Genomic DNA, 16,421 nt, shown 5'->3' on the forward strand with positions numbered 1-16,421 from the left:
TAGAGACATTAGATAGCTGTTAGAGACAGAACTAGAGACCTTAGATATCTGTTGGGTTAATGACTGTGTTGGCTGGGCCCACAGCTATACTGTGTTGGCTGGGCCCACAGCTATACTGTGTTGGCTGGGCCCACAGCCATACTGTGTTGGCTGGGCCCACAGCTATACTGTGTTGGCTGGGCCCACAGCTATACTGTGCTGGCTGGGCACACTGTGTTGGCTGGGCCCACAGGGCCCACAGCTATACTGTGTTGGCTGGTCCCACTGTGTTGGCTGGGCCCACAGCTCTACTGTGTTGGCTGGGCTCACGCTATACTGTGTTGGCTGGGCTCACAGCTATACTGTGTTGGCTGGGCCCACAGCTATACTGTGTTGGCTGGGCCCACAGCTATACTGTGTTGGCTGGGCCCACAGCTATACTGTGTTGGCTGGGCCCACAGCTATACTGTGTTGGCTGGGCTCACAGCTATACTGTGTTGGCTGGGCCCACAGCTATACTGTGTTGGCTGGGCACACAGCTATACTGTGTTGGCTGGGCCCACAGCTATACTGTGTTGGCTGGCCCCACAGCTATACTGTGTTGGCTGGGCCCACAGCTATACCGTGTTGGCTGGGCCCACAGCTATACTGTGTTGGCTGGGCCCACTGTGTTGGCTGGGCCCACAGCTATACTGTGTTGGCTGGGCTCACAGCTATACTGTGTTGGCTGGGCCCACTGTGTTGGCTGGGCCCACAGCTATACTGTGTTGGCTGGGCTCACAGCTATACTGTGTTGGCTGGGCCCACAGCTATACTGTGTTGGCTGGGCCCACAGCTATGCTGTGTTGGCTTGGCCCACAGCTATGCTGTGTTGGCTGGGCCCACAGCTATACTGTGTTGGCTGGGCCCACAGCTATACTGTGTTGGCTGGGCCCACTGTGTTGGCTGGGCCCACAGCTATACTGTGTTGGCTGGGCTCACAGCTATACTGTGTTGGCTGGGCCCACTGTGTTGGCTGGGCCCACAGCTATACTGTGTTGGCTGGGCCCACAGCTATACTGTGTTGGCTGGCCCACAGCTATACTGTTGGCTGGGCCCACAGCTATACTGTGTTGGCTGGGCCCACAGCTATACTGTGTTGGCTGGGCCCACAGCTATACTGTGTTGGCTGGGCCCACAGCTACACTGTGTTGGCTGGGCCCACAGCTATACTGTGTTGGCTGGGCCCACAGCTATACTGTGTTGGCTGAGCCCACAGCTATACTGTGTTGGCTGAGCCCACAGCTATACTGTGTTGGCTGGGCCCACAGCTATACTGTGTTGGCTGGGCCCACAGCTATACTGTGTTGGCTGGGCCCACAGCTATACTGTGTTGGCTGGGCCCACAGCTATACTGTGTTGGCTGGGCCCACAGCTATACTGTGTTGGCTGGGCCCACAGCTATACTGTGTTGGCTGAGCCCACAGCTATACTGTGTTGGCTGGGCCCACAGCTATACTGTGTTGGCTGGGCCCACAGCTATACTGTGTTGGCTGGGCCCACAGCTATACTGTGTTGGCTGGGCCCACAGCTATACTGTGTTGGCTGGGCCCACAGCTATATTGTGTTGGCTGGGCCCACAGCCATACTGTGTTGGCTGGGCCCACAGCTATACTGTGTTCTAGGACGTGCTATAGTAGTACACTTGTAGTGTTGCTTTGCACCTGATTTCCTAACTGCTGGTTCGATTGCAGTTCAGGTAACAACCAGCAGGTGTCACTGTGACACTGTGTGAAGTCCTCTCATTCACAGACGCCGCAACGGTCAATGTCCCCACTATTTTCAAACATCCAAAATGTCTTTCTCTGTCTCAGTGTTTCCTCTGATCTTGTTCCAGGAGGAGGGAACCATCCCTTACTGGTGCCCTATGACACGCTCACCGCCAGAGAGAAATACAAAGACAGAGGAAAAGCCCAAGACATTCTCAAGTTCTTTCAGATAAATGGCTACACTGTGTCCAGGTGAGGATGGCTACACTGTGTCCAGGTGAGGATGGCTACACTGTGTCCAGGTGAGGATGGCTACACTGTGTCCAGGTGAGGATGGCTACACTGTGTCCAGGTGAGGATGGCTACACTGTGTCCAGGTGAGGATGGCTACACTGTGTCCAGGTGAGGATGGTTATACTGTGTCCAGGTGAGGATGGTTATACTGTGTCCAGGTGAGGATGGTTATACTGTGTCCAGGTGAGGATGGTTATACTGTGTCCAGGTGAGGATGGTTATACTGTGTCCAGGTGAGGATGGTTATACTGTGTCCAGGTGAGGATGGCTACACTGTGTCCAGGTGGGGATGGTTATACTGTGTCCAGGTGAGGATGGTTATACTGTGTCCAGGTGAGGATGGTTATACTGTGTCCAGGTGAGGATGGTTATACTGTGTCCAGGTGAGGATGGTTATACTGTGTCCAGGTGAGGATGGTTATACTGTGTCCAGGTGAGGATGGTTATACTGTGTCCAGGTGAGGATGGTTATACTGTGTCCAGGTGAGGATGGTTACACTGTGTCCAGGTGAGGATGGTTATACTGTGTCCAGGTGAGGATGGTTATACTGTGTCCAGGTGAGGATGGTTATACTGTGTCCAGGCGAGGAAGGCCACTCTGTGTCCAGGTGAGGATGGTTATACTGTGTCCAGGCGAGGATGGTTAGACTGTGTCCAGGTGAGGATGGTTACACTGTGTCCAGGTGAGGATGGTTACACTGTGTCCAGGTGAGGATGGTTATACTGTGTCCAGGCGAGGAAGGCCACTCTGTGTCCAGGTGAGGATGGTTATACTGTGTCCAGGCGAGGATGGTTAGACTGTGTCCAGGTGAGGATGGTTACACTGTGTCCAGGTGAGGATGGTTATACTGTGTCCAGGTGAGGATGGTTATACTGTGTCCAGGTGAGGATGGTTATACTGTGTCCAGGTGAGGATGGCTATACTGTCTGACTGGTTGATTGACTGACTGGTTGTTAACTGATTATCTAACTGACTGACCAACTGTCTGTCTGTCTATCAGTATGTAAGCTGACTGGTTGACTGACTGACTGACTGGCTGACTGATTGTCTGACTGGTGGGCTGGCTGGCTGACTGGTTTATCTCTACAGGGCCATGAAAGAGCAGGAGTTGGATACTCCCTCCATGGAGAAGCGTTTTGTTTTTAGTCAGCTGGCTGACTGACTGGCTGACTGACTGGTTTATCTCTACAGGGCCATGAAAGAGCAGGAGTTGGATACTCCCTCCATGGAGAAGCGTTTTGTTTTTAGTCAGCTGGCTGACTGACTGGCTGACTGACTGGTTTATCTCTACAGGGCCATGAAAGAGCAGGAGTTGGATACTCCCTCCATGGAGAAGCGTTTTGCCTACACCTTCCTGCAGCAGCTCATCACTTACGTAGACGAGGCCCACGAACACATGCTGGAGTCTGGTGAGGAATGAACGTTGGTTACGTCCCCAACGGCACCCTGCTGCCATAGAGCTCTGGTCAACAGTAGTGCACTACATAGGGAATAGGGCTGTAGTATAAAGTCGTGCACTACATAGGGAATCGGTGTGTAGTATAAAGTAGTTCACTATATAGGGCTGTAGTATAAAGTAGTGCACTACATAGGGAATAGGGCTGTAGTATAAAGTAGTGCACTATATAGGGAATAGGGATGTAGTATAAAGTAGTGTACTATATAGGGAATAGGACTGTAGTATAAAGTAGTGCACTACATAGGGAGTAGGGTGCCATTGGGGATTAACACATTGTCTGCTACTTAAATTAATATTACTTCAATTTAAACATGAACAATACTAATGTCTATTATTCCACTAAATCCTGTTGTCCCTGTTCTGATGTCCCTGTTCTGTTGTCTCTGTTCTGATGTCCCTGTTCTGATGTCCCTGTTCTGATGTCCCTGTTCTGATGTCCCTGTTCTGATGTCCCTGTTCTGTTGTCTCTGTTCTGATGTCCCTGTTCTGATGTCCCTGTTCTGATGTCCCTGTTCTGATGTCCCTGTTCTGTTGTCTCTGTTCTGATGTCCCTGTTCTGCTGTCCCTGTTCTGCTGTCCCTGTTCTGATGTCCCTGTTCTGATGTCCCTGTTCTGATGTCCCTGTTCTGTTGTCCCTGTTCTGTTGTCCCTGTTCTGATGTCCCTGTTCTGATGTCCCTGTTCTGATGTCCCTGTTCTGATGTCCCTGTTCTGATGTCCCTGTTCTGATGCCCCTGTTCTGATGTCCCTGTTCTGATGTCCCTGTTCTGATGTCCCCCTCCCCTCTATAAGACGTCGGGACACCACCTAATGTCTAATATTCCACTAAATCCTGTTGTCTCTGTTCTGATGTCCCTGTTCTGATGTCCCTGTTCTGATGTCCCTGTTCTGATGTCCCTGTTCTGATGTCCTCCTCCCCTCTATAAGACGTCGGGACACCACCGAAAGGAGAGAGCGTTCCTCACGAACATCAGATGAAGTTTTTTGGAAAGGTGAGACTGACTCCTGCCTGCTTCTCTCCACCATGTCCCACCACCTCAACAACACACAAACATCAACCTCAGAAGACCAAATAGCATTTACGTAATATGCTGAGCTCCAACCGTAGTGGGACAATTCAAATCAGTTTATTAGTTTATTAGTCACGTGACTTACAGGCTTACAGGCTCTAGCCAACAGTGCAAAAAAAGTATTAGGTGAACAATAGGTAGGTAAAGAAATAAAACAACAGTAAAAAGACAGGCTATATACAGTAGAGAGGCTATATACAGTAGAGAGGTTATACACAGTAGAGAGGCTATATACAGTAGAGAGGCTATATACAGTAGAGAGGCTATATACAGTAGAGAGGCTATACACAGTAGAGAGGCTATAAACAGTAGAGAGGCTATATACAGTAGAGAGGCTATATACAGTAGAGGGGCTATAAACAGTAGAGGTTATATACAGTAGAGAGGCTATATACAGTAGAGAGGCTATATACAGTAGAGAGGCTATATACAGTAGAGAGGCTATACACAGTAGAGAGGCTATAAACAGTAGAGAGGCTATATACAGTAGAGGTTATATACAGTAGAGAGGCTATATACAGTAGAGAGGCTATAAACAGTAGAGAGGCTATATACAGTAGAGAGGCTATACACAGTAGAGAGGCTATAAACAGTAGAGAGGCTATATACAGTAGAGAGGCTATAAACAGTAGAGGGGCTATAAACAGTAGAGAGGCTATATACAGTAGAGGTTATATACAGTAGAGAGGCTATATACAGTAGAGAGGCTATATACAGTAGAGAGGCTATATACAGTAGAGAGGCTATATACAGTAGAGAGGCTATATACAGTAGAGGTTATATACAGTAGAGAGGCTATATACAGTAGAGGTTATATACAGTAGAGGCTATATACAGTAGAGGTTATATACAGTAGAGAGGCTATATACAGTAGAGGTTATATACAGTAGAGAGGCTATATACAGTAGAGAGGCTATATACAGTAGAGAGGCTATATACAGTAGAGAGGCTATATACAGTAGAGGGGCTATATACAGTAGAGAGGCTATATACAGTAGAGATACTATATACAGTAGAGAGGCTATATACAGTAGAGATACTATATACAGTAGAGAGACTATATACAGTATAGAAGTTATATACAGTAGAGAGGCTATATACAGTAGAGGTTATATACAGTAGAGAGGCTATATACAGTAGAGGTTATATACAGTAGAGAGGCTATATACAGTAGTGAGGCTACATACAGTAGAGGCTATATACAGTAGAGAGGCTATATACAGTAGAGGGGCTATATACAGTAGAGAGGCTATATACAGTAGAGAGGCTATATACAGTAGAGAGGCTATATACAGTAGAGAGGCTATATACAGTAGAGAGGCTATATACAGTAGAGGGGCTATATACAGTAGAGAGGCTATATACAGTAGAGAGGCTATATACAGTAGAGAGGCTATATACAGTAGAGGGGCTATATACAGTAGAGAGGCTATATACAGTAGAGAGGCTATATACAGTAGAGAGGCTATATACAGTAGAGAGGCTATATACAGTAGAGGGGCTATATACAGTAGAGAGGCTATATACAGTAGAGAGGCTATATACAGTAGAGAGGCTATATACAGTAGAGAGGCTATATACAGTAGAGAGGCTATAAACAGTAGAGAGGCTATATACAGTAGAGGTTATATACAGTAGGGAGGCTATATATAGTAGAGAGGCTATATACAGTAGAGGTTATATACAGTAGAGAGGCTATATACAGTAGAGAGGCTATAAACAGTAGAGAGGCTATATACAGTAGAGGTTATATACAGTAGAGAGGCTATATACAGTAGAGAGGCTATATACAGTAGAGAGGCTATATACAGTAGAGAGACTATATACAGTATAGAGGTTATATACAGTAGAGAGGCTATATACAGTAGAGGTTATATACAGTAGAGAGGCTATATACAGTAGAGGGGCTATATACAGTAGAGGCTATATACAGTAGAGATACTATATACAGTAGAGAGACTATATACAGTATAGAGGTTATATACAGTAGAGAGGCTATATACAGTAGAGGTTATATACAGTAGAGAGGCTATATACAGTAGAGGTTATATACAGTAGAGAGGCTATATACAGTAGTGAGGCTACATACAGTAGAGGCTATATACAGTAGAGAGGCTATATACAGTAGAGAGGCTATAAACAGTAGAGGGGCTATATACAGTAGAGAGGCTATATACAGTAGAGAGGCTATATACAGTAGAGAGGCTATATACAGTAGAGAGGCTATATACAGTAGAGAGGCTATAAACAGTAGAGGGGCTATATACAGTAGAGGTTATATTCAGTAGAGAGGCTATATACAGTAGAGGTTATATACAGTAGAGAGGCTATATACAGTAGAGAGGCTATATACAGTAGAGAGGCTATAAACAGTAGAGGCTATATACAGTAGAGAGGCTATATACAGTAGAGAGGCTATATACAGTAGGGAGGCTATATACAGTAGAGAGACTATATACAGTAGAGAGGCTACATACAGTAGAGAGGCTATATACAGTAGAGAGGCTATAAACAGACACCGGTTAGTCAGGCTGATTGAGGTAGTATGTACATGTAGATATGGTTAAAGTGACTATGCATATATGATGAACAGAGATTAGCAGTAGCGTAAGGGACACATGTTGGGTTGTTTGGGCTCCGTACTCCAGCACTTTGGACTTGAAATTATACACTTACTATGAGGTTAAAGTGCAGCCTGTCAGCTTTAATGTCCATATCAGGTGAGAAAGTGACAGAGGCTTAAATATCATACCTCCCCAAAATGCCATATCCTCTGTTATTGTAATGATGAGAGGTTAGCATGTCTTGGAGGTATGCTAACCTCCCTTGTTATTGTAATGGTCAGATGTTAGCATGTCTTGGAGGTATGCTAACCTCCCCTGTTATTGTAATGATGAGAGGTTAGCATGTCTTGTCGGTATGCTAACCCCCCTTGTTATTGTAATGACGAAAGGTTAGCATGTCTTGGGGGTATGCTAACCTCCCCTGTTATTGTAATGATGAGAGTTTAGCATGTCTTGTCGGTATGCTAACCTCCCCTGTTATTGTAATGATGAGAGGTTAGCATGTCTTGTCGGTATGCTAACCTCCCCTGTTATTGTAATGGTGAGGGGTTAGCATGCTAACCTCCCCTGTCATTGTAATGGTGAGAGGTTAGCATGCTAACCTCCCCTGTTATTGTAATGGTGAGGGGTTAGCATGCTAACCTCCCCTGTCATTGTAATGGTGAGAGGTTAGCATGTCTTGGAGGTATGCTAACCTCCCCTGTTATTGTAATGATGAGAGGTTAGCATGTCTTGGAGGTATGCTAATCTCCCTTGTTATTGTAATGATGAGAGGTTAGCATGTCTTGGAGGTATGATATTTGTGCGTCTGTAACTTTCTCACTGATTATTATTCACGATTCATTCAGGATTATATGTAATCATGGTAACATTCAGATTAATGAAGTGTTTAGAAACATATTCTATTCTTCTTTACAATTCATTATTTATTTTTTAAATACATGATTTACTATTAATTTCTATTGGGCAACCAAATAATCTGAAACACAACCAAAACAAACAGCCAATACAGCCAACAATAGTGACAAGCAACAGGGCCTTGTACAATAACACCCAGGCCAGGACAACACCCGGGCAACAACAAGGTCCAATCATGAGATGAGCTAGCGAGCAACACAGACTGGTTACCGGACAGGAGATGACCTTCGTCTCTCTGAGAAGCTAGAGTCTTTCACGTTCACCTGATGAACTATTTCTGAACCCGTGAGACTAATGGAACCCTGGGCTCCCTTAGGTGGTCCTGCCATTGGTCGACCAGTACTTCAAGAATCACCGCCTCTACTTCCTGTCCACGGCCATCCGACCAATCAGCAGCGGGGGCCACGCCTCCAATAAGGAGAAGGAGATGGTGACAAGGTGAGAGATTATACATAGATTCGCATGTCCAATACATTGCTTCGGTCTCTGTAGTACAATATTAATACATGGAATGGGATTGGTGCTTTGGGTTTGTTTAACGTACTCTTTGAAGAGGTCGGGTTTCAGATGTTTTCAGAAGATGGGCAGGGGACTCTGTTGTCTTAGTTTCAGGGGGAAGCTGTTGTTTTAAAACCCTGGACTGTAGCTCTAGTCCTGACACAGTGTTGATTTGAAACCCAGGACTGTAGCTCTAGTCCTGACGCAGTGTTGTTTTAAAACCCTAGACTGTAGCTCTAGTCCTGACACAGTGTTGTCTTGAAACCCTGGACTGTAGCTCTAGTCCTGACACAGTGTTGTTTTGAAACCCTAGACTGTAGCTCTAGTCCTGACACAGTGTTGTTTTGAAACCCTGGACTGTAGCTCTAGTCCTGACGCAGTGTTGTTTTGATACCCTGGACTGTAGCTCTAGTCCTGACGCAGTGTTGTTTTGAAACCCTGGACTGTAGCTCTAGTCCTGACACTGTCGTTTTGAAACCCTGGACTGTAGCTCTAGTCCTGACACAGTGTTGTTTTGAAACCCTAGACTGTAGCTCTAGTCCTGACACAGTGTTGTTTTAAAACCCTAGACTGTAGCTCTAGTCCTGACACAGTGTTGTTTTGATACCCTAGACTGTAGTTCTAGTCCTGACACAGTGTTGCTTTGAAACCCTGGACTGTAGCTCTAGTTCTGACACAGTGTTGTTTTAAAACCCTAGACTGTAGCTCTAGTCTTGACACAGTGTTGTTTTGAAACCCTGGACTGTAGCTCTAGTCTTGACACAGTGTTGTTTTGAAACCCTAGACTGTAGCTCTAGTCCTGACACAGTGTTGCCTTGAAACCCTGGACTGTAGCTCTAGTCCTGACACAGTGTTGATTTGAAACCCTGGACTGTAGCTCTAGTCCTGACACAGTGTTGATTTGAAACCCAGGACTGTAGCTCTAGTCCTGACACAGTGTTGTTTTGAAACCCTAGACTGTAGCTCTAGTCCTGACACAGTGTTGTTTTGAAACCCTGGACTGTAGCTCTAGTCCTGACACAGTGTTGTTTTGATACCCTAGACTGTAGCTCTAGTCCTGACACAGTGTTGTTTTGATACCCTAGACTGTAGCTCTAGTCCTGACGCAGTGTTGTTTTGATACCCTGGACTGTAGCTCTAGTCCTGACGCAGTGTTGTTTTGAAACCCTGGACTGTAGCTCTAGTCCTGACACAGTGTTGTTTTGGAACCCTGGACTGTAGCTCTAGTCCTGACGCAGTGTTGTTTTGATACCCTGGACTGTAGCTCTAGTCCTGACACAGTGTTGTTTTGAAACCCTGGACTGTAGCTCTAGTCCTGACACAGTGTTGCTTTGAAACCCTGGACTGTAGCTCTGTAGATGTGTAAATCTGAGTGATTCAGACATCACTCGCTCTTATAAAGCAGACTATTCTTCTTCATCTTCAAGTTGCGTCACTTGATTATCTCTGTCTTTGTTTCCCCTCTTTCCTCTTACGTTTTCTTCATCTTCTCTTCAGTCTGTTCTGCAAACTGGGACTTCTTGTCAGACATAGGATATCATTGTTTGGTAAGAAGGCTGTGAAGAGTGTGCTTCTAAGGATAGTGTGGACATTTGTCTGTATCCCAAATGATTCCCTATGTAGTGCACTACTTTTGACCAGACCTATATTCCCTATGTAGTGCACTACTTTTGACCAAATCCCTATTCCCTATGTAGTGCACTACTTTTGACCAGACCCATATTCCCTATGTAGTGCACTACTTTTGACCAAATCCCTATTCCCTTTGTAGTGCACTACTTTTGACCAGATCCCTATGCACTATGAAGGGTGCCATTTGGGACACATTTAATAGTTTAATGCTGGGTCTAATACCCCTGTCTCCATCCCCAACCCCTGTTCCCAGCTCCTACCCCTGGTTCCAGCGCCTACCCCTGTCTCCATCCCCAACCCCTGTTCCCAGCTCCTACCCCTGGTTCCAGCGCCTACCCCTGGATCCAGCTCCTACCCCTGGTCCCAGCTCCTACCCCTGGTCCCAGCTCCTACCCCTGGTCCCAGCTCCTACCCCTGGCCCCAGCTCCTACCCCTGGCCCCAGCTCCTACCCCTGGTTCCAGCTCCTACCTCTGGCCCCAGCTCCTACCCCTGGTCCCAGCTCCTACCCCTGGTTCCAGTTCCTACCCCTGGTTCCAGCTCCTACCCCTGACCCCCAGCTCCTACCCATGGTCCCAGCTCCTACCCCTGGTTCCAGATCTTACCCCTGGTGCCAGCTCCTACCCCTGGTCCCAGCTCCAGCTCTTGGTCCCAGCTCCTACCCCTGACCCCCAGCTCCTACCCCTGGTCCCAGCTCCTACCCCTGGTTCCAGCCCCTACTCCTGGTCCCAGCTCATATCCCTGGCCCCAGGTCTTGGCCCCAGCTCCTACCCCTGGCCCCAGCTCCTACCCCTGGTCCCAGGTCTTGGCCCCAGCTCCTACCCCTGGTTCCAGCTCCTACCCCTGACCCCCAGCTCCTACCCCTGTCCCCAGCTCCTAACCCTGGTCCCAGCTCCTACCCCTGGCTCCAGCACCTACCCATGGTCCCAGCACCTACCCCTGGTTCCAGATCTTACCCCTGGTACCAGCTCCTACCCATGGCCCCAGCTCCAGCTCTTGGTCCCAGCTCCTACCCCTGACCCCCAGCTCCTACCCCTGGTTCCAGCCCCTACCCCTGGTCCCAGCTCCTACCCCTGGTTCCAGCTCCTACCCCTAGTCCCAGGTCTTGTCCCCAGCTCCTACCCCTGGCCCCAGCTCCTACCCCTTGTCCCAGATCTTGGCACCAGCTCTTACCCCTGTCCCCAGCTTCTAACCCTGGTCCCAGCTCCTACCCCTCGCCCCAGCTTCTAACCCTCGACCCAGCTTCTAACCCTGGTCCCAGCTCCTACCCCTGGTTCCAGCTCCTACCCATGGTTCCAGCTCCTAACCCTGGTCCCAGCTCCTACCCCTGGTCCCAGCTCCTACCCCTGGTCCCAGCTCCTACCCTTGTCCCCTACCCCTGGTCCCAGCTCCTACCCCTGGTCCCAGCTCCTGCTCCTGGTCCCAGATCCTACCCCTGGTCCCAGCTCCTACTCCTGGTCCCAGATCCTACCCCTGGTCCCAGCTCCTGCTCCTGTCCCCTACCCCTGGTCCCAGCTCCTACCCCTGTCCCCTACCCATGGTCCCAGCTCCTACCCCTGGTCCCAGCTCCTACCCCTGGTCCCAGATCCTACCCCTGGTCCCAGATCCTACCCCTGGTCCCAGCTCCTACTCCTGGTACCAGCTCCTACCCCTGGTCCCAGCTCCTACTCCTGTCCCCTACCCCTGGTCCCAGCTCCTACTCCTGTCCCCTACCCCTGGTCCCAGCTCCTACCCCTGTCCCCTACCCCTGGTCCCAGCTCCTACCCCTGGATCCAGCCCTACTCCTGGTCCCAGCTCCTACGCCTGGTTCCAGCTCCTATCCCTGGCCCCAGGTCTTGGCCCCAGCTCCTACCCCTGGCCCCAGCTCCTACCCCTGGTCCCAGGTCTTGGCCCCAGCTCCTACCCCTAGTTCCAGCTCCTACCCCTGACCCGCAGCTCCTACCCCTGTCCCCAGCTCCTAACCCTGGTCCCAGCTCCTACCCCTGGCTCCAGCTCCTACCCATGGTCCCAGCACCTACCCCTGGTTCCAGATCTTACCCCTGGTACCAGCTCCAACCCATGGTCCCAGCTCCAGCTCTTGGTCCCAGCTCCTACCCCTGACCTCCAGCTCCTACCCCTGGTTCCAGCCCCTACCCCTGGTCCCAGGTCTTGGCCCCAGCTCCTACCCCTGGCCCCAGCTCCTACTCCTGGTCCCAGGTCTTGGCCCCAGCTCCTACCCCTGTCCCCAGCTTCTAACCCTGGTCCCAGTTCCTACCCCTGGCCCCAGCTCCTACGCCTGGTTCCAGCTCCTATCCCTGGCCCCAGGTCTTGGCCCCAGCTCCTACCCCTGGCCCCAGCTCCTACCCCTGGTCCCAGGTCTTGGCCCCAGCTCCTACCCCTGGTTCCAGCTCCTACCCCTGACCCGCAGCTCCTACCCCTGTCCCCAGCTCCTAACCCTGGTCCCAGCTCCTACCCCTGGCTCCAGCTCCTACCCATGGTCCCAGCACCTACCCCTGGTTCCAGATCTTACCCCTGGTCCCAGCTCCTACCCCTGGATCCAGCCCCTACTCCTGGTCCCAGCTCCTACGCCTGGTTCCAGCTCCTATCCCTGGCCCCAGGTCTTGGCCCCAGCTCCTACCCCTGGCCCCAGCTCCTACCCCTGGTCCCAGTTCTTGGCCCCAGCTCCTACCCCTGGTTCCAGCTCCGACCCCTGACCCGCAGCTCCTACCCCTGTCCCCAGCTCCTAATCCTGGTCCCAGCTCCTACCCCTGGCTCCAGCTCCTACCCCTGGTTCCAGCCCCTACCCCTGGTCCCAGCTCCTACCCCTGGTCCCAGGTCTTGGCCTCAGCTCCTACCCCTGGCCCCAGCTCCTACTCCTGGTCCCATGTCTTGGCCCCAGCTCCTACCCCTGTCCCCAGCTTCTAACCCTGGTCCCAGCTCCTACCCCTGGCCCCAGCTTCTAACCCTGGTCCCAGCTTCTAACCCTGGTCCCAGCTCCTACCCCTGGTTCCAGCTTCTACCCATGGTTCCAGCTCCTACCCCTGGTCCCAGCTCCTACCCCTGGTCCCAGCTCCTACCCCTGTCCCCTACCCCTACCCCTGGTCCCAGCTCCTACCCCTGGTCCCAGCTCCTACCCCTGGTCCCAGCTCCTGCTCCTGGTCCCGGATCCTACCCCTGGTTCCAGCTCCTACTCCTGGTCCCAGATCCTACCCCTGGTCCCAGCTCCTACTCCTGTCCCCTACCCCTGGTCCCAGCTCCTACCCCTGGTCCCAGCTCCTACCCCTGGTTCCAAACCCTACCCCTGGTCCCAGCTCCTCCCTATAGGCACTTCAAATACTGCAGATGCCTGTGAAGCATGCACATTTTTCTAAGCCGATTAGACATAATGCTCTGGCTATGCGTGGGAGTAAAGTGTAGTTCCTGTTTGTCATATCTGAAAGCCCCAATCCATTTAATAACACGCTGAGTAAAGCTATTTCAGTGATTTATTTCCTCTTTAAACTCATAGACATTAATTTGGTAAAACAAATGAAACAATTCAAACTAACCTGGTGTTTATAGAAGGTATTAGAAAACTTTTCTGAATTGGTAAACACATCAACACTTTCCCCCTTGCTATGTCATTACCTTTTCAAACCGCTTCTCGAGGACCCCCCCCCCCCCCCCAAACGCTTCACTATGTTGTAGTAGTGAACTGTCTCACCTGATTGACCTATTGAAAGGGACTTGGGGATTAGTTGACCAGTTGAATCAGGTGAGTTACCTGTGGAATAGTTAAATACATGGAACTGTTGGGGGCGGGGGGGGGTTGGGGTCCCCCGGGTTTGAAAAGCCTTGCCTTAGGTCTAGGTTACTGGTGTTTTATATTGGAAGTGTGTGATCTGTCCATCTAAACCTACATGAGTGTGGTCTTCAGTAGTATCAGTACACTGGACCCTGTGGTTCTGTCTCAGCTCTACACTGGACTCTGTGGTTCTGTATCCATGCATGTCTCAGCTCTACACTGGACTCTGTGGTTCTGTATTCATGCATGTCTCAGCTCTACACTGGACTCTGTGGTTCTGTATTCATGCATGTCTCAGCTCTACACTGGACTCTGTGGTTCTGTATCCATGCATGTCTCAGCTCTACACTGGACTCTGTGGTTCTGTATTCATGCATGTCTCAGCTCTACACTGGACTCTGTGGTTCTGTATTCATGCATGTCTCAGCTCTACACTGGACCCTGTGGTTCTGTCTCAGCTCTACATTGGACTCTGTGGTTCTGTATCCATGCATGTCTCAGCTCTACACTGGACCCTGTGGTTCTGTGGTTCTGTATCCATGCATGTCTCAGCTCTACACTGGACTCTGTGGTTCTGTATCCATGCATGTCTCAGCTCTACACTGGACCCTGTGGTTCTGTGGTTCTGTATCCATGCATGTCTCAGCTCTACACTGGACTCTGTGGTTCCGTATCCATGCATGTCTCAGCTCTACACTGGACTCTGTGGTTCCGTATCCATGCATGTCTCAGCTCGTCTATATGCTGTGGTTCCGTATCCATGCTTGTCTCAGCTCGTCTATATGCCGTGGTGCTACAGGACTACTCACGCTGTAACACTGCCTCATGTCTCCACACAGGAAGCCATGCTACCTCCATAGTCAACTGTCTTCACATACTGGGCCAGACACTGGACGCCAGGTGAGTGACCACATGAACCCTATTAATATGGAAGTCATATTGAGTGTGTTTGGATCCCCATTAGCTGATGTCATGATGTGTTAAAAGTTGTTTTTCTCAACATGTTGTTTCACCATTACCCACTGGATTTAGAATCCAGCCATCTCTCAACATGTTGTTTCACCATTACCCACTGGATTTAGAATCCAGCCATCTCTCAACATGTTGTTTCACCATTACCCTCTGGATTTAGAATCCAGCCATCTCTCAACATGTTGTTTCACCATTACCCACTGGGTTTAGAATCCAGCCATCTCTCAACATGTTAGTTTCACCATTGCCCTCTGGGTTTAGAATCCAGCCATCTCTCAGAATGTTGTTTCACCATTACCCACTGGGTTTAGAATCCAGCCATCTCTCAACATGTTGTTTCACCATTGCCCTCTGGGTTTAGAATCCAGCCATCTCTCAACATGTTGTTTCACCATTACCCTCTGGATTTAGAATCCAGCCATCACTCAACATGTTGTTTCACCATTACCCTCTGGATTTAGAATCCAGCCATCTCTCAACATGTTATTTTCACCATTACCCACTGGATTTAGAATCCAGCCATTTCTGAACATGTTGTTTCACCATTACCCACTGGATTTAGAATCCAGCCATCTCTCAACATGTTGTTTCACCATTACCCACTGGATTTTGAATCCAGCCATCTCTCAACATGTTGTTTCACCATTACCCACTGGGTTTAGAATCCATCCATCTCTCAACATGTTGTTTCACCATTACCCACTGGATTTAGAATCCAGCCATCTCTCAACAAGTTGTTTCACCATTACCCACTGGATTTAGAATCCAGCCCCGATACTGTGAGAATCCAGCCATCTCTCAACATGTTGTTCCACCATTACCCACTGGATTTAGAATCCAGCCATCTCTCAACATGTTGTTTCACCATTACCCACTGGATTTAGAATCCAGCCATCTCTCAACATGTTGTTTCACCATTACCCACTGGATTTTGAATCCAGCCATCTCTCAACATGTTGTTTCACCATTACCCACTGGGTTTAGAATCCATCCATCTCTCAACATGTTGTTTCACCATTACCCACTGGATTTAGAATCCAGCCATCTCTCAACAAGTTGTTTCACCATTACCCACTGGATTTAGAATCCAGCCCCGATACTGTGAGAATCCAGCCATCTCTCAACATGTTGTTCCACCATTACCCACTGGATTTAGAATCCAGCCATCTCTCAACATGTTGTTTCACCATTACCCACTGGATTTAGAATCCAGCCATCTCTCAACATGTTGTTTCACCATTACCCACTGGATTTAGAATCCAGCCATCTCTCAACATGTTGTTTCACCATTACCCGCTGGATTTAGAATCGAGCCCCGATACTGTGAGAATCCAGCCATCTCTCAACATGTTGTTTCACCATTACCCTCTGGATTTAGAATCCAGCCATCTCTCAACATGTTGTTTCACCATTACCCACTGGATTTAGAATCTAGCCATCTCTCAACATGTTGTTTCACCATTACCCTCTGGATTTAGAATATGGCCATCTCTCAACATGTTGTTTCACCATTACCCACTGGATTT

General features: G+C 49.2%; 1 protein-coding gene across 1 annotated transcript in view; it reads left to right on the forward strand.

Annotated features, from left to right (window-relative positions):
- The window catches only part of LOC139381183 (ryanodine receptor 2-like), a 497,608-nt gene that overhangs the window by 353,144 nt on the left and 128,043 nt on the right, over positions 1–16,421 (forward strand). Inside the window, exons 59-64 of the mRNA XM_071124606.1 lie at positions 1,856–1,979; positions 3,316–3,431; positions 4,408–4,472; positions 8,349–8,470; positions 10,028–10,077; positions 14,763–14,823. Coding sequence (XP_070980707.1) covers positions 1,856–1,979; positions 3,316–3,431; positions 4,408–4,472; positions 8,349–8,470; positions 10,028–10,077; positions 14,763–14,823 — 538 coding nt within the window. The remainder of the gene's footprint in view (positions 1–1,855; positions 1,980–3,315; positions 3,432–4,407; positions 4,473–8,348; positions 8,471–10,027; positions 10,078–14,762; positions 14,824–16,421) is intronic.

This window comes from Oncorhynchus clarkii, chromosome 23, assembly GCF_045791955.1.
Source record: "Oncorhynchus clarkii lewisi isolate Uvic-CL-2024 chromosome 23, UVic_Ocla_1.0, whole genome shotgun sequence".
Taxonomy (NCBI): domain Eukaryota; kingdom Metazoa; phylum Chordata; class Actinopteri; order Salmoniformes; family Salmonidae; genus Oncorhynchus; species Oncorhynchus clarkii.